We start from the raw sequence: 19,679 nt of genomic DNA on the forward strand, positions 1-19,679 counted from the left end.
TCTTGGATACCTTAGCAATGTGTCCCCTGAACTTCATCTCCCTATCCACCAACACCCCCCAAGTCCCTAGCCTCATCGATCTCTTGGAGTACTGTTCCATCAATGTAGTAAACAGCTGGTAATCTTTTAATCCCAAAATGCATAACTTTACACTTTACCACATTGAACTGACATCCATTACTTTGTTCACATTTTGCCAGCTTATTTAAATCATCCTGCAAACTCTCAACATCAGCTTGATTTTTTTATTGCACTACCCAACTTTTCATCATCAACAAACAACTGAATATTTCCCTTTAAGCCATTTCCTATATCATTTATGTACAAATTAAACAATAACGGCCCAAGCACAGAGTCCTGAGGCACACCACTAGTCACCTGTCTCATCCTGGACTCTGCTCCTCTATACACCACTTTCTGGCATCTATCCCTGAGCCATTCTCTTATCCATATCACCAGTTTAGTATCCATCCCCATCTGCTCCAATTTGCACAACAGTATTCCATGAGGTATCCTGTCAAAAGCCTTAACAAAATCCAAAAGTACCACTGTGTAGCCATTTCCTTTGTCCAACTCAGATGTTGGACGAAACTAATCACAGTCATCTCATATGTTATGGATTACAGGCATGCCAAGTTGCAATATATTTTCTTCACCAGTTAGTACTCCAAATAGATCTGTGTAGGAACAGCCTAATTTTGATCACCTTGTACTGTCTCTGCTTATACAGCTATAATTCCATATAAAAATTGTACATTGTACTTATGAAACATATGCATATATCAAGAATTAATAACAAGGGTCTGTAAAATAAGTCTATTTTTTAAAATTTTATTTTGAAGTCCTTTATATTGTTCTTCTGATCTACAGTTACTCACATAGATCATTAAATGAAATATTAGATTCACAAGTAATAACATATATATACAATACATATGTATATAATATATTTATATACCTCCTTCCCTGAGATATTCATAGCAGAAGTGAGCTCTTCAATATCTAACAAACTAGATGACATGGAACTCGGGCTATCTGGTCCTAAGTACTGAGGACAAGAAAGTTCTTCACTTCTTTGGGAATTTCTGATAATATAAAGGAAAGGAATGAGTGACAAATCATGAAGAAATATACTTATTTTCATAAAAGAAAAAAATTAGCTACTTGTCTGTAAATGAATTTTGTCAACTCCATTGAAATTTCTAGTATCCTTGAAATATGTCTACTTTTGAGATATATTTTAGGGATATTTCTTCAATGACATAATACATTGAATTTAAAGTTATAAAAAGTTTATTTTTACAACTTCAATATTTTTGAAGTTTAAAGTTTATTATTGAGAAAATTTTTTCATAAATAATCAATTTTTCATGAATAATTAATTTTTCTAAATTAATTTGTTAAATTGAAAAGTTTGTTAAAACTTTTTCTAATAATGAATCCCTATAGAAATCAGAATATTCAATGCTTATGTGATATACTGTTTACCAGATATTATCTAATGTACTCTGCATTTCTATTCATGGTCAGTTTGATCATTTGAAACGTTTTCCAAAATTTTCAAGACAGTCCATGTTTAAAATTATGAAGTTGCAGAGTAAGGGAAAAATCCATTGTGTTGATCTTCTGTGATATACTGTTTACCAGATATTATCTAATGTATTCTGCATTTCTGTTCATGGTCAGTTTGATCATTTGAAACATTTTCCAAAATTTTCAAGACAGTCCATGTTTAAAATTATGAAGTTGCAGAGTAAGGGAAAAATCCATTGTGTTGATCTTCACTTACTGTATGGTCTGTGAGTTCAGAGCTCTACAGGTGGTGGTGATTGCAAAACTTGGTATTCTAGTCACATGTTCATGGATCTTTGCCTTCCGATCATACAGCTGTATGGTTATTCGCAAAGCATTTTTATTTATTTTTTATTTTATATATTTCTTTATAGTAGTGCTTCATCAATTCAAGATACAGGTAAGCAAAACTTCTGGACACTTTTGAAATCAGCAAGCAAACTGTGATCACATGCAAAATGCAGGTAGATAGTTCATGTCTGGCAGGCAATACTAGATCATGTACAACTTGTACTTTGAACAGCATCTGCAGATATTATTAAGATATTCATCAGTATCGTGACTAATCAACAGTACTACCTGTAAGAACTACCTGTAAGAAATCTAGAGAACTTGGTATGAAATACAGACGGATGTTAGTTATATATAGCAAAATTAAGCTTATTTTGTTTTAATATTGGTACATAAGTTGCCATACTTAGTAAAATTAAACACAGAACCTAAAACTTACATGATATAAATTTTATTATTATTATTTATATGGGTACTCCATGGAGTCAAAAGACTCATCGCAGGAGACCCAATTTATCCATTAACACAATACCACATCTCCTTAAACCTATTCACTGTTGGGACACTCACAACCACCTCTGGTAATGCATACCACTCATTCACCACTCTCTAAATAAAGAACCTAGTCATCCTCACACTGTTAACTTACCACACTTTTTTAGACAGCTTCCAAGTATATCCTTGTTTTCTCCCTACTCTCCATGTATTGGAAAAAATCCTTTCTTGTCAATCTTATAGAATCCCTTTAGTAACCTAAAAGTTTCTATCATATCTCTTCTACTCTGCCTGTCAGCTAAACGCTACAATTACCCCCCCCCCCAATCTGTCCTCATAGGGAACATTCCACAGACCTCTGAATCCTCTCCACTACCTCCTGATCAACAAGCAATGCAGATTACCAAATCTGTGCACAGTAGTCAACATATGGCCAAATCATAGCCTTATAAAGAGGGATAATAACCTCTGTATCTTTACTTGTCAGTGTGTTTTTCAACATCCGAAGAATCCTCTGAGCTATTTTACTATCTGCAATTTGCCATTTGAATTTCAAATCTCTATTTACCATCACCCCCAGATCCTTAGCCTCGTCAATTTCCTGTAAACTAGTACTATCATATAATATGCAGCATGTAATCCTTTCATCCAAAAGTGCATTAGCTTACATTTTACAACACTGAATTGACAACCATTGTCCTTTGCCCACACTGCCAATTTATTTAAATCATCCTGTAAAATATCTACATACCTTTATCAACTATTGCCCTTCCTAGTTTTGCATCATCAGCAAACAACTGAATATTCCCCTTCACATCTTCCACTATATATCATTAATGTACATATTAAAGAGTAGTGGTCTTAGTACAGAGCCCTGGGGCACTCCACCAGTCATTCTCATTTGTCTTGATTCCACTCCACCACATACCACCCTCTAATATTTCTCAGCTACCCCCCATCCATGCCACCAGGCCTCATATCCGTTTCCATTTGCTCCAACTTATGAAATAATTTTCCATGCAGTATTCTGTCAAATGCCTTTGAAAAGTTCAGCAGTATCATGGTGGAGCCATTTCTTTTATCCAATTCTGCTGTCACCTTATTATTATTATTATATTATAAAAGAAATTATTTGCATAGTAGCCAGATAGTGGATATGAGTGAAACTGAAGACAGGAACCATGCCTCCAAGTAATCGGCAATGAATCTGCACAAATGTGGTATATACTGAGAAGCCAGTGTAAGTTCCTTCTGTCTACTTATAGAATTTTTTTTGACAACTGAAGAAATCAGAATGAATCACTATATTCATATATTGAAGGAATTCTTTTTTTCCATGCTTTCTTTAGTGGACAGCTGCCTCTAGTGGGATGTTTGCATGACGATGTCAAAGTTAACCATGAATTTGTTATTATTTGAAACTAGTTTCTCTTTTACTTTCATATCTATAATATTATTAGTGTTGGAAGTTTCATCAATAATGGACAAAACTATTGGAAACAAACTTACAGATTATGCTTAAAGTTAAAGCATAATTCAGAGATGGTGAAAAAAATCAAATGACAAATGTTACACTAGAAAATTTCTAGAGTGAAATTATTTGAAAAATTTGAAAGTCTCAGTATAGTATGGACCAAAAAGAATACTTTGTCATATAATGGAAGGTTTGATACAACGAATTTCCTTGTTTGGCTGATTGTTCACAATTATGCCAATTTAAATGTATTTATTTATTTACTAATAAATTTATTTCACGTAATTTTGGTTTCTGTGTTTAATTTTTCTATGCTTATTTTCCTAAATAAGTTAACATAAGTTAACAAGTAAGTAAATTTTAATTTACTTATATTTCTATAATAACATTAAAATAATCTGTATGAAATCCATGCAGAGATATCACAAAATCAGTAATGACTCTCTATTAAAATTACTGGCCTACCAAAGCAGAAATCACTGATACCTATGAGAATGCACCTAACATGCATTAAAATTACTATCTGTTATTTTGATCATAATGAGATTGCTTTCTAAGATACCTATGATATTACAAGAATAACATATCAGCATATTGTGGTTATTATTTCCCTGTTGCATCTACTACTGGAAAAAGGATTTTCTCCACTCCTCCCTCTCAGAGGCTTTCATCATCCAATTGTTTCCCGCTATTCCTATGATCTCATCTCTCTACCCCTAATCTGTCATCTTCATCTTGGCTACATGGCCAGCCCAGTTTCACTTTGTTTGGTTTAACAATTAACATCAACAATTTTGAGACATGACTAATGTTACAATATTTAATCTTCTTTGTTTTTTTTTTAAATTCCCAAAATACTTCTCTCCACTGCTTGCAGCCATGCTTGAAATCTTTGCTCTTGCTTCCCCACTAGGAACAAGTTTGGGAACCATATATTAATGTGGGCAACATAATGGAATCCAACTTTCTTTAAAGAGAGAGAGAGGCAATCACTCTTTAATCATGGCCCAATCTACGGTAATTATTCCATGCTTCAGTTACTCTGGATTGCATTTCTACATCTTATTTATTGTTGAAGAGTATTATTTTTTCCAGAAATGTATATTTCAGCATGTAATCAATGTTGATACCATATAGCAAGATAGGAATTTCTGAACTTTTGGTCATTATTTCTGCTTTTGCACAATTCATTTCAGTCACACCAGTTTGCTCATGTCGTTCAGTTCAGCGTCAGAAGACCCAATCAATTCAGTGGGGTCTTCTAAGAAAATGGTAATAACATCAGCACCCAGGTGATTAATTCTTCCCTACATTTTCTGAACGTACTTTTAAAGTGAGTCATAAAAGTCTATGGTCTGCTGGATCATAATGATTGGGAAGTAATCTTCCATTCTGTGCAAATAGTTGAATGATTTCTGTTATGAATAACTTGGATTAGTTTAATACATTTACACCATGTGCCAATAAGCATTTAAATACTTTATTATAGTCAATAAAAGCAATTCACAGAGATTTTTTATTCCTTATATTTTTCAGTAATTTGATTTATTATATGAAAATGATCTGCTAGAGAATTTTTCTTAAATCCTGCTTGCTCATATGGTTGGTTAGCTGGAGATTCTATTTTGAATAAAATAACTCCAGTGAGGATCTATAGTTATTTATATCTAATTTACAATTTTTATTTTATTTTTATTTATTTAATTGATTTTGTGTGTGTGTGTGTGTGTGTGTGTGTGTCATGTTTTCTCTGATTTCAGCCAGAATTTTTCTAGTCCTGATTTTAACAGATCAACATCTAGCTCATTCTTGTCAAAGCTTTTTGATCATTCATCTCTTGTAGCATTCAGTAAAAAAAAAAAAAAAACATCTAGTCAGGACCATTGTTAAGGTGTATACTACTCCTAAGCAGTGCTTTTATGGTTGCGATACACTTTTGCTGGTGTTTACAGCTCTCTAAAAGTTGCTGCTCTTAAGCATTGCTATAGGTGATTAGTGGGTTGCAATGACCCTGTCTATAGTGGCACAAGGCAATTGATGTTGGAATGCTTTCTTTTCTTCCATTTTTTGTGAGTTCTCCCTTTTCATTTTTAGTTGGTTCATCTATCTGTTACCAGCACACACCCTATCTCTTTTACTATTTTTAAAATGGCATTATTTTCCAAGCCATCCTTTATTAATGCAGTGATCTGTATCCTTTTTTGACGTTCCTCTTTAGTTTGTTGAGTCATCATATTCAGTTTTATTTACTTGAGCAATACTTCTGTTTTGATTAATAGTTCTTTAGTAATTTTGGTGAGAACCTAGTTCTTTTTTTGCTTCAATATTTTTTAATGATTTGTTTACTTGAAGATTTAATTGCTGTTTCCATTTAGCTGCAGTAGTTTTATATTCTTGTTATAACCCCGCAACTGGCCATAATGTCTATAGATGTCCAGCTAAATCTGGATACGATTCTGTAACACCTATTGAATAACATAGATAAGAAGTACAATTTGGTCCAATTTCATCCACCTTGGCCAGTAAGGAGGTTAATCTTTACCCAAGGATAAGCATATAAAGAGAAAAGTAATCAAGCCAAAAAAACTTTCATAGCTATCCCTAGTCCAGAGTAATTCAGTAATATGATGAATCATTTTGTTTTTTATATATGAAAAATATTTGAAAGAAAAGTACTGAAAAATAATTTGGACCATCTTATAATTAAAATACTGGACTGTGTTTCAAAGGCCCAACATCCTATCATTTAAAAGAGGCAGGAGAATGGAGCGGTTTTCTTCATGAAGAGAATTAAATTATTCTCAAAATTATTGAATTGAACATAAAAAATGTTAGCATGAAGCTTCAGCAAAATATATAAAGTAATAAGTTTCCTAATGGTCTCTTTGCAGAAACTTTTTATTTTTTTAAACACACTAATCCTACATATGAAAAGCTAAAGACTTATGGTGTACTGGTATTACAGATGGGTTTAGGCTAGCAGCACACAAGAAATGTCGCTTTTTTATTTATTCCCCCACCCCCTTTCCACATGATTTTATATGCTAACTGGTGAAAAACAATGCATGTAGCAAACTTCATAAGATGGCAACTGCAGAGACAAAATAAGAGAATTAATAGATACTGCAGGAAGTTTCATGCTTGAATCTAAACTGGTGATGATGCATACAACTTTGGGGGATGGAAGTGAGAACTAAAGAGAGAGGCTTTGATGATTACTACTCATGGTGGTATCAGCAAAAAAGCATAAAACAGACATATCTAGCATCTATGTGGTGATGGTGTGGGCAGGGGAAGAAAATAATTAAGAGAAGAATTGTTAATCAATGGACTCTCTCTCTGTTTGGATAGTTTCTAAGATTAAACAATTTTTTTTTTTGGGGGGGGGCATAGAAATAATACTTTATGGCTAGCTGAATTGGATTTGTATGATTCAGTGTAGTATGGGAACAAGGAGAGTGATTTTGTTGAATTTCAAAAAGATAAATATCTTAAGCAGCATGTGACTGAAGCAACTAGAGGCTTAATGTTTTGGATTTGGTGATAACATCACAAGATGTAGTTATTAATGAGCTGTTGATATTGCCGCCGATTGATGAGAGTGATCATGATGTACTTGTTTGGGAAGTGATGAAACAAGATAAGGTTACTGCCAAAAATGGATATATGTGAGGAAGAATAAAGAAGGTGATTATAGGAAGCTCTCTAGTTAGTTAGCATCAATATATTGGGTAGATGAGCTGAGCAGAACAGATGTTGACAATGCACGGAAATTCACAAGGCAGTATCTGACAAAAGCAATGTATGAGTAACTGCATACCAAGGGTTAAGTGAGTAAATAGAGTTGGAGTGAAATGGATGAACAGTGAAATCAAGCTAGCTGTGCTGCAAAAGAAAATGTTATGGAGGAGGTACAAGACAGTCGGTGGTGATAGGATCCATGAAGAGCATAAAGTGCAGGCAAGAAAGGTGATGAGCATGGAAAAGAAATAAAAGATGCAGTATGAGAGGAGACTGGCTGGTCAGGCCAAGGTTAATTCAAGAGAACTTTTCTGTGACATGAAAAGCAAGAGAAAGAATAATTATGGCAAGTTGACACTGGTGGATAGTCATGGCAGCAGAATAACTGTTACAAAGGATATAGTGGAATTATTAAACAAGCACTTTTTCATATCCGGTGTAAATGATGTGGTGCAATATATAGAAGAGAGGCATATTAGGAGGATTGGAAGTGAAAGAATCAGAGGTGTATCAGGTGTTGATTGGGTTAGATGTTAATAATACTGTGGAAATGGATGACATATCACAGTATATTATTATTATTATACACCTCCAGGGAGTCCAAAGACTCATCGAGGGAGGGAGGGCACCTGCTCTAATCCACCAACTGACCGCAACTACACCAATGCCAACCACTGCCACTAGTATTTCCACAACAACACAAACATCCATGCCCACAGCAGGATTTGAACCCACAGTCTTTTGGCTGGAGAGCAGATACGCTAACCAACAACTCAGCCAGCCAGGCTCTTAAGGAATGTGCACAACAGTTAGCTATGCCCTTGATATGATTGTTTAATGAAAGTCTTGCAGTGGTTAGGGTTCCCAAAAAGTGGAAAGAAGGCAAAATAGTACCACTCCTCAAGCATGGTTCTAGGATGGAAATTTCCAGTTATAGACCTGCCTGTATACCTGCAGTTGTGGTCAAGGCAGTGGAGAGATTGCTTAGGGATAGAATACAGGATTGAGCTGATGGACACAACATTCTTTATGATGATCAGCATGGATTTGTAAAGGGTAGGTCCTGTTTTAGTAATTTGCTTGCATTTTATGATAGGTGTGTTAGATAAGGGAGAATCATATATAGTGATATTCTTGGACTTTGCAAAAGCATTTGATAGATTACCATGTGATAAGTTGGTGTCAAAAGGTCAGAGGATAGGAATAAATAGTATATTGGTTAGATGGATTGGAAATTGCCTCTCTGAATGATGCTGGCAGGTTGTGTATGATGGAGTAGTGTCTCAAAAAAAAAAGGAGGGTTACCAGTGGTGTGTCCCAGGGTTCTGTTCTTGGGTTCCTGCTGTTTAACTTGTTTGTAAATGATATATCATGTGGACTGACTGGGGATCTTCATTTGTTTGCTACATGCAAAGTTCTGAAGAATTATAAGTAGCATTGCTGATGTTAATTCCTTTCAGGAAGATCTCAATAGACTTTTGATTTGGACAAAGGAGTGGAGTTGCAGTTTTAATATCAATAAGTGCAAAGTGTTGCATTTTGGAGTGCAGAAATATAAGACTGTGTACTATATACAGTTTTCAGCGTGATGTAAAGACATTGGAAAGGGTCCAGAAGTGAGTGACTAAGACAATATCAGAACTTTGGACTGCTGGCTATGGAGAGAGGTTGAAAAAAATGTGGATTGCAGAGTTTAGTGGACAGGGTTCTATTCTTGGTGTTGACTGTACAGGAGGAAAAGAGGTGATATGATAGAGACATTAAAGTTAGTGAGAGGATTATATCGGATTAATCCAGATGAGATTATAAAAAGAGTAGAAGGTGAGAGGGGAAAAACAAGGAAGTTGTATAAGAGTGTGGTGAAGAGTAGATTTTTGGAGAATTGTCAGTGAATAGAATGCATTACCAGAATGTGTTGTTAATGAAAGGAATGTTAAGGATTTTAAGATTTGGTATGATAAACATGTCAGTTGAATGAACCTTCCATGATGAGTCTACAGACTCCACAGAGGGTGCAATAATAATAATAATAATAATTAATGAAATAAAGAGCCAAAAGGCTTCACTTCGGATATGTTAAAATTATTTCAATTAAGGGGATATTTAATCCCACATTATTTCAAAGCCGAATAAGAAAACTCTAAGATAGAAATCAAAGAGTTTCATGCCGAATATAGCAAACTATAAAAGTTCGGTGGGTCCAAGCATGAGCAAACACCTGGTATTGTACTTGGGTGGTACAATACCAGGCAACTCGTTGTAAAGGTGGATAAAACTAGGATCGCTATTCTTAGTATTTGCCCTAATGTTCGGCATGAAACTCTTTGATTTCTATCTTAGAGTTTTCTTATTCGGCTTTGAAATAATGTGGGATTAAATATCCCCTTAATTTAAATAATTTTAACATCGCCGAAGTGAAGCCTTTTGGCTCTTTATTTCATTAATTTAACTGTGCACCTTTTTTGCCAACTCATACTGTAAAGTATTAAAGCTATTATCACTATAATCTTGGTATTATTTGGTCTACCAAATCACTGATGAGACCTCAATAAAGGTTGAAACCGGTCTGGGTAGTGACCTATCTCTCTTAATGTAAAACAACATACATCTCCTAGGGGATGAGTTTTACATTAGGGCAAATACTAAGAATAGCGATCCTAGCTTTATCCACCTTTACAACAAGTTGCCTGGTATTGTACCACGCAGGTGTTTGATCACGCTTTGACTCGCCAAACTTTTATAGTTTGCTATATTCGGCATGAAAGAGTTTGTAGAGTTGTACGAATTAGAGTTTTCTAATTTGGCTTTGAAATAATGTGGGATTAAATATCCCATTAATTTAAATAATAATAATAATAATAATAATGCAAGTTGTTCAATGAAATGTTAATGAACAAAAGCCTAGCATTTCTGAAGGCATAAATATAGATTAAAAACTACATGAAATCTTTCTGTCTACATATAAGAAAATTCTTATAAAATTTTGTAAAGCATTATTTTCAAAATTTTCCATGTAGAGATTTGCTAGAGCTGGTGAGAGGGGGTGAACCCATTGCTAGTCCTTCTTTTTGTTCCAAGAGTTTTTCTTGGTAAAGGAAGAATGTGTTTTTTATGCAATGTTTGTTGAGTTATACATTATCCGGTGGAAAAAGATTCTCCAGGATGTTTACTGTTTCATTTCTTGGAATCTTTGTGAAAATACTGACAACATCTAAACTCGCTAACATGCCTGAAGGATCATTTGAAAATAATGCTTTACAAAACTGGCACATAAAACCAAAAATATGGCTCTGCTATGTGGATGATATCTTCATCATTTGGCCAAGAACAGCACTAGAAGTGACTACATTTAAAGACTACCTTAATAACTTACATCCAAACATAAACTTCACTCTGGAACTAGAAGAAAATAAAAAAACTTCCTTTCTTAGGCATCCTTATAAGTGAAAGAAAAAACAGGTTATCATTCTCCATCTATAAAAAACCAACAAACACAGGAAGATTTCTTCATGCTACCTCACACCACCACCCCAAGCAAAAAATAGGCCTAATAAAAACCTTAAGGGATAAAGCATACAACATCCCCAGTACAGAAGAAAAGCAAAAAGAAGAAATACAATATTTAACACATCCTACAATTGAATGGTTACACAACTAAGATAATTAAGAAAATTCTCAACAGAGCACCTACAAAATATTTAAATAAACAAGACTTCAAGAACGCGGTCACCCTTCCTTATATCAAGAATGTAACAGATAAATTAGCTAAATTGCTCTACAGGTACAACATAAAAGTGACTTTCCTGCCACTTTAAAAAAAATATCAAGACCTCTTCATCCTCCAAAACCTCCACATCACCCAATGAAAAAACCAGGGGTTTATAATATTCGTTGTTCCTGTGGCATCTGCTACGTAGGCCAGACAGGGAGATCGGGGGGAAATCCGCATGAGCGAACATCAAAAGGACATACAAAAGAAGGGAGAACATAAATATGGCTTAGCATATCACACAGCTTCTATAAGTCATGATGTACTCTGGGATAGAACAAACATGTCCTATATTGATAAGAATTGTTTTACAAGAAAATTCAAAGAGGCAGCAAATATGATTAAAATTCCTACGCAATGCAACAAAAACCAGGGTTTGATTTTAAATCAAATTTGGTCATCATTTATTAAAAACTTACCCACTTCAGACCTCAGACAGAGTGAGCGTGAACCACAGAACGCAACAGCAAATACCACTCTCTCCAACTAACATGCATTAACAGTTGTATGGATCTGTTATTCGATTTTTTTTAATGAACTTTTTTGATGTTCGTAATACCAACAAATGACCTTGTTTTTCAGAATTTCTTATAGTTTTTGCTTTAAACTGTTAGTTATCTTTATCCCTGAAGATGTTAGTCTTACGACTAATGAAACTTGTCGAGTTATTTTCAGTACTTGTTTAGTATTTTAAAAACAGCTCTCTAATAAACATGTGGTCACACATGAATATTTCTATTGAACTTCTTAACCACAGAAACCCACACATGAATAAAATAAAAATGTAATTTCTCTCTCTCTCCATCAGAATACGACTAGTGGTAACATGAGTGTTGCATTTCCCACACATAGGTGGGTCATCAGCCCTCAGTAAATAAGAATATGTGAGATGACTGTGATCTATGCACAGCCTAGCAAGAACAACTTCCTCTCTTCTGTTCCTCCATTTGATTAGACTGCCAGTGCTTAATGTCAGGCTTAATCTCATGTAATTTGTTCATCAGTACTTCCTGCCATGAGTATTGCCATTGTGCAATTAAATTCGATTTTATAACCTGTGTGTAGACAGCATAAGGGATGGTCAAACAGTACGTCGAGAAAATATGAGCTGATCTAGCAGATGCATGTGCAATGTCATTTCCCTTAATTCCAATGTGGCTGGGAATCAAACACAACCGAATATCGAAATTAGGGGTATTTATTTTGTGGAAGGATTGAAGCATTACCAAGCACAGGATGTGGATTATACATCAGAGAGGAGATAGCCTGAAAATAGCTCAAAGGGTCTGTATATACTTCTGGTAGGAGTTTTCTTTGATATGCATAAGTGCGAGATGAATGGCATGCAACTCTTCTGTATGGTTAGTGCAATCAGATGGGCTCTGGTTAGAGATTGTAATGTTTGGGAACACAGCAACATAGCCAACTCAGGGATCTGAAGGCTGATGACCCACCTATACTGATGATTCAGATCAAAGATCTCTGATCTTGAAAGAAATGTGAGATGTGAAAGAAATCAGAGAGGACTACTCTGTGTGCAATTTGAAGGTAGACAGATGAAAGTGTATGAGGCTTCTGTAGAAGACAAAGTGTGAGGTAGCAGGATAGAGTGCAAGCTTGTCACAGAGGAATGCTATTTTGTTTGGTGTGGATAATGTTGACAGCATTCATGCCAATAGCTTCCATAGCCTCTTTAATGTGCACACCAGAAGGACAGATGGTAATCTGGCATGTGTGTGATACAGGATCCCCCAACGTAGAGAAAAGATACTAGTCCATATAGGGTGATCTGGAAGGGACTTTATTCTTAGAGAATAATTAAGAGACATATTTTTGTCTAAGTGATAGAGGGAATTCATTTGATTCAACATAAAGGATATGAACGGGTGATGTGCGAAAAGCACCGGTAGCTAATCAGATACCTTGATGACAGACCAGGTCCAACCACCGAAGCATGCTCTCCCTTACAGAAATGTAACCTGGAATCATGATCAAGCTTTGATGCAGAGCAAGGAATATCGATCAGCATCCCATTCAGTATAGGATAGAGTATGGAGGATGTTCACTGCTTTTCTACACTTATCACAAAGATGACGAATGTGTGTGTGTAAAGAAAGCTTTCTATCAAAGATGAGTCCCAAAAACTTGGCCTCTGGAACTACAGGGATTAGTGCTTGTCCAGTTCTTAAATCAGGATCAGGGCAGAAGTGCACACAGATGGTTTTTTTCAGTAGATAATCTGAACCCATTAAAAAGAGAGTCACACTTAAGACAAAGCCTTGAGGAACTCCGCTTCTTGATGATATGGTTGATATAACATACTTCCCACTTGAACTTGAAACCCACAGCTGGACAGCCTCTTTTCATAACTTACTGGGATGGCCTCTTGTCCTTGCTCCTTTTCCCTGTTTCACCAAGCAAAAGAAAGTTCCCCAGCATCGAACCTGCAATTACCTCTCAACAGTTTAAAAGTCTCAATCATATCGCCTCTCCTTCTTCTTATCAAACTCTGCAGTCCACATTCCCCCAGCCTGTCTTCATAACTAACATTGTACAGTCCATATACCATCTTTGTTATTCAGCTCTGCTCTCTTACAACAATTAATTTATCCCCTTCAAATCCTGGAGACCAAATTTGATAACAATAGTCCAAATGTGGTCTGACCACAGCTTTATACAACGAAATGACAACTCTTTTATCTCTGCAGATCAGTATCTTTCTCAGTATTGCAGCAATCTTCTAGTTTACCTTCACCACCTTGCAATATGTTCACTGAATTTCAGGTTTCTATCAATCATTACCCCTTGCCTCTCCAACTTCCTCCAACAGCGTATGCAGCCTCCCATCGATGTATTTCAAACTTCAAGACTTTACATTTAGCTGCATTAAACTGATAAGCCCATTCATTTGCCTAGCTGTCCAATTTATTCAAATCCTCTTGCAGGACTACCACATCTGCACTATTCCCCTGTTATCCATTGACAATGTCATTAATATGAAGGTTAAACAATACAGGGGAGTGAGGCAAGTCCACGTCCACGTCGTGCTCCCTGGGACCTTCCGTAGGGTACACTCCCTACAAGGATGCTAACGGACCTCTGTGAAGAAGAACAACGGACAAATCAGTGGAAGAGGATTTGTATCCCAACAGTTAAATGTGTGGAAGAATCTTCAGAGGAGCAGACCTCTATAAACAACCCGGGCTCAGCTGGCTCCAGCTGTCAGTACCCGATTAGGGCCCCTACCTAGGGTTACAAGGAAAAATAAAGGATTCAATCCTCTGACAAAGAGAAGCATCTTTGTCACAAGGTTGAAGTCTCCTGATGACGGTAAAGCTTGTGATTAGAAAATTGCAGATGGCAATACAGTTTATTGTGTACGTCTGTAATACTGCAGAGCAGAAAGCAAATGGAGAAACTACTGCTCTATTCGCTCTCTCCAGACTAACCACCATGGCGAGCAAATCTACACAAATGGCCCCGAGTTACCGGCATCCCTTAAATGGGACAGGGGTGCGAAGAATCCCCGGGCTCAACATGGTGTGCTCAGTAAAACTAGGAACCTGGAATGTCAGAACCTTGTATGAAGCAGGTAAGCTAAGAAATGCTATCCAAGAAATGAAAAGACTTGAAATTGGAATTTTAGGAATGAGTGAAGTTAGGTAGCCAGGATCAGGCAAAACTCAAGTCAATGACATGACAATGTATCACTCTGGAAGTTGTGAAAACAACCATCAAAACAAAGTTGGAATAATAATAAACAAAGATATCAATAAGTCACTGTTGAGCTTCATCCCTTACTCAGACAGGATGATGTTATTAAAACTGAAAGGACAACCACTAGATGTTAATCTTATACAGGTCTACGCCCCTACTGCTGACAAGAGTGATAGCGAGATTGAAGAATTTTATGATCAATTAAAAGAACTAATGAAAAACACAAAAAAGCATGATATTAACATAGTCATGGGTGATTTCAATGCTAAAGTTGGGAAAGGTAGAAGTGGAGATGTAGTTGGCAAACATGGACTGGGCACAAGAAATGAGAGAGGTGACCGTCTTTTTCAATTCTGCCAGGAAGAAGAGCTAATAATCACAAACACATGGTTTAAGCTAACATCTCAAAGATTGTATACTTGGCGATCACCACAGGATAAAAATGGGAATATAGTCAGAAACCAAATTGATTACTTGCTAATTAATCAACGATTTCGAAGTTCTATAAAGAGTACAAAAACCTATCCTAGTGCAGATATTGCTTCTGATCATAACCTACTTCTGGCAGAGTTACAACTTAGACTGAAAGCTATACTTAAGAAACATCAACAAAAAAGGTTTGATTTGGGAAAATTAAAAAACACAGAATCGAGTCAAGATCTGAATCAAGAGCTAGCACTTATCAAGAATGATGACATCGTGAGGGTTGATGAATCGTGGGACAAATTGAAATCTGTCTTCATAGAGAAATGTACCAATACCTTATGTCCTAATAGAGCAGTAGGATATAAGGTATTGGTACCTTATGTCCTAATAGAGCAGTAAAAAAGAAAGATTGGATGACTGATGAAATTCTTTCTCTCATGGATCAACGCAGATCATATAAAAATCATAATCCAACAAAATATACAGAGGTTCAGAAAATTATTAAACACAAGATCAAAGAAGCAAAAGAAATCTGGATGAATGAAAAATGTAAAGAAATAGAAATTCTATAGGAAAAGCATGACAATTTCAATCTACACAAAAAGATGAAAGAGACCTCAGGTATATGTAAGAAAAAACAATTCTGTATCCTTCGAAACAAAAAGGGAGAAATTATATCCAAAAAGGATGACAAAATACAAGAATGGGTGAAATATATAGAAGAACTCTTTACTGGTAACAGACAGAACCCAGAAAATACTTATGGAAGGTCCACGCATTCTAAGATCAGAGGTAGAATGTGCACTAAACTCAGCTAAAAATGGTAAAGACCTAGGACCTGATAGAATATCAGCAGAAATAGTAAAGTTATTAGAAGGTGATAACATTAACATATTAGTAAAGCTATTTAATAAGATCTACGATACAGGAATATTCCCTCAAGACTGGTTACAGTCGACCTTCATCATGCTATCTAAAAAAAGTAAATGCAAAAACTTGTAATGACTATAGAATGATCAGCCTAATGAGTCACATTCTCAAAATGTTTCTGAAAATAATTCAAAAAAGAATATACAGAAAATGTGAAGACACCATCAGTGATACCCAATTCGGCTTGGGAACAAGAGAGGCCCTTTTCTGTTCTCAGATCTTATTTCAAAAATGTATTAACCAAAACAAGGTAATATTCATTTGCTTTATCGACTTCGAGAAAGCATTTGACAAAGTCCAACATGCTAAAATGATTGTACTATTAAAAAGAATTGGATTAGATGATAAAGACATCAGGATCATTGAAAACTTATATTGGAACCAAAAGGCATCTGTTCAAGTTGATGACATTATTATAGACTCCATTAACATCAAATGAGGAGTAAGGCAAGGATGTGTGCTGTCACCTCTTCTTTTTAACATCTACTCAGAAACCATATTTCAAAAAGTCTTGGAAGGAAGAAAGGAAGGGATTAGGGTAAATGGTGAAATCATCAGTAACATCCGATATGCCGATGATACAGCTCTTCTGGCTGACAATATTCAGGATCTTCAAAATCTTTTGGAACTAATAAATGAAGAGAGTGAAAAAATGGGATTAAAAATAAATATCACCAAAACTAAATTCATGGTCATAAGTAAGAAACCAATTCTTAATTTAGCACTTTCTTTAAATAGGAAACAAATAGAAAGAGTGGCAAAGTTTAAATATCTCGGATGCTGGTTAAATGAAGATTGCAATCCAGAAATGGAAATAAAAGTTAGAATTGAAATGGCAAGAAAAAATTTTCTCTTGATGAAATCAACACTGTGTAACTGCTGTTTAAACTTAGAGCTTAGAGTACACATGGTTAAATGCTATGTATGGTCTGTACTGCTGTACAGTGCAGAAACTTGGACCTTAAAAACAACATCAATAAAAAGACTTGAAGCCTTTGAGATGTGGTTATACAGACGAATGTTAAAAATCCCATGGACAGCAAAAACATCCAATCAGGAAGTACTGGAACAAATGGGGAAATCACGTGAACTTTTAGATACCATAAAAAGAAGGAAAACTGCATATCTTGGTCACCTACTTCGTAATGAAAAATATAAGATATTTTTAAGATTATAAAAGGGAAAATAAATGGAAGAGGACAAGGAAGACGAAGAAAATCTTGGCTGGCAGACATCAGACAGTGGACTGGTATGAACTCTGAGAGACTGCTCAGAGTAGCTGAGAATCGCTCAAAATTTGCCAAGGTGGTCGCCGACCTCCGATAGGAGATGGCACTTAAAGAAGAAGAAGAAACAATACAGATCCCAGTACTGAGCCCTGTGTGGCCCCCACTTGTAACCTTCTGCTTCTTTGATACTGCTCCCCCATACACAACTCTCTAATACCTATCAAATAGCCAATACTGAATCCAGTTCACTAACCCGACATCTAAACCCATGTGCTGCAACTTAAATATCAGCTTATCATGTAGTACCCAGTCAAATACTTTTCTAAAATGAAAAAACAAGAGAGAGAATATGCCTTTCCCTCATCAACTGCTCTTGTCACTGTGTTGTTATAAAAGGCAATCATATTACTAAAGCAAGAGTGACTCGTAACAAATCTATGTTGACTATTACAGATAACATTATCTTCATCTGCCCAACGTAGATGAAGTTATCAAACTCCGTATATGATCCCACACATATTTCTCCAAGATCTTAACAACTATTGATGAAATAGAAACTGGTCTATAATTTCACATTTACAGTCTGATATCACCCACATGCAATGGCACTCTTCCACTCCTTGGGTACCTTTCCCTTCGCCAGACTTTCATTAAAAAGCAAGGTCAAGGTAGTTGTCAGTTTTTTAGCAGGTTTTCTCAAAACCTGTGGCAAAATTCCTTCCAGTCCCACTGCTTTATTGACATCCAGAATATTCAGTATTTGAAACACACTCTCCTTTTACACTTCTAAACCTTGAATCTGCCCCATCCCTCTAATATTATAACCTACTTCTCTAGATTGAAATACCCCAATAAAGTGTTCACTGAACACTCCACTATGTCCTTTGCATCAGTCATGCTATCCCATTTTTATCCAACAATATCATTCTTCCATAATCATTTCTCCTCCTACTGGCCACATAGTTAAAAAATTTCTTAGGATTTTCTTTGGTTCTCAGGGCCAATCTCCTTTCATATTCCAGTTTTGCCTTCTTTACCACACTAGTCGCTCTCCTTGCCTGAGTATTATATTCATTATGCATATGCTTCATACCCCCCCTCCCTCTCCTTGTATGTTTCTATAACCGCTTTTTTTACCTACAGTTCCTGTTTGATAATGTTTGTCATCCACTTTACACCAAATTGTGTTCTCTTCTTTGCTCACGGTACACAGCTTACTACTGATGCTAATAAACATTACTTCACAAGTTCTCAAGTGCTAATGATATCTTGCCCTTTGAATTCTTCCCTGCATGGAAGTGATGCAAGTTGATATCTAAAACTATTATAATCACCTGCTTTATAATCCTACATACATTCCTTTCTCTTTGACACTGCTGCATGTCTATCCATCTTCAAGTCAAAACCACATGGTCACTCTCTCAAACTGGGGGCAGATATGCCATCTCGGTTATAATCTGCTATTCTGAAGCTATGAACAAATGCAAAACTCAGGAACTCCTATGTTTCTTCTACTACATGTTGCCTAAGACATTCATCCCTCAAGAATTCTAGAAATTCCATTCCCTTATTACTACATGCAGTTTCCTCTTCCCAATTTATACTGTTGTAGTTAAAATCTCACATAACAATCATTCTTCTTGCACTTGCCAAGCTCTTCTGCCTAAACATCTCCTGCTCCTTACATCTATGCTCACTAAATACCCAGTCCTGCCCACCTCTACTTCAAAATGCTAAAGTTATGTGGTATAAATAGGACATTATATCTTATATCAAGCAATACATAGTCTATATTTGAGTTGTAAGTCAGCAGTTAGAACTGAAGGAAGTACAGAAGAACTGTTTAATGTTAAATGAGGTGTGGGATTAAGATATAATCCCACACCTCATTTAACATTAAACAGTTCATCCCTTCTGTTAGTCATCATCTGTATCGATTACATTATGAAGTAAAGTGGTATTAAACCTGATGTGAAAATTAGAGATGCTAATTTCAGCTCTTTACTTTATGCAAATGATGTTATACTTTTAAATA

The 19,679-nt window shown here is 35.7% G+C and overlaps 1 protein-coding gene across 1 annotated transcript in view; it reads right to left on the bottom strand.

Annotated features, from left to right (window-relative positions):
* Positions 1 to 19,679, bottom strand: part of LOC150102843 (uncharacterized) — an 836,492-nt gene that overhangs the window by 45,270 nt on the left and 771,543 nt on the right. The window contains exon 21 of the mRNA XM_090397955.1: positions 959 to 1,085. Within this exon, the coding sequence (XP_090254081.1) occupies positions 959 to 1,085 (127 nt within the window). The remainder of the gene's footprint in view (positions 1 to 958; positions 1,086 to 19,679) is intronic.

Source organism: Typopeltis vanoorti, chromosome 9 (assembly GCF_054136105.1).
Source record: "Typopeltis vanoorti isolate ZY-2024b chromosome 9, IOZ_Tvanoo_1.0, whole genome shotgun sequence".
Classification (NCBI taxonomy): Eukaryota; Metazoa; Arthropoda; class Arachnida; order Uropygi; family Thelyphonidae; genus Typopeltis; species Typopeltis vanoorti.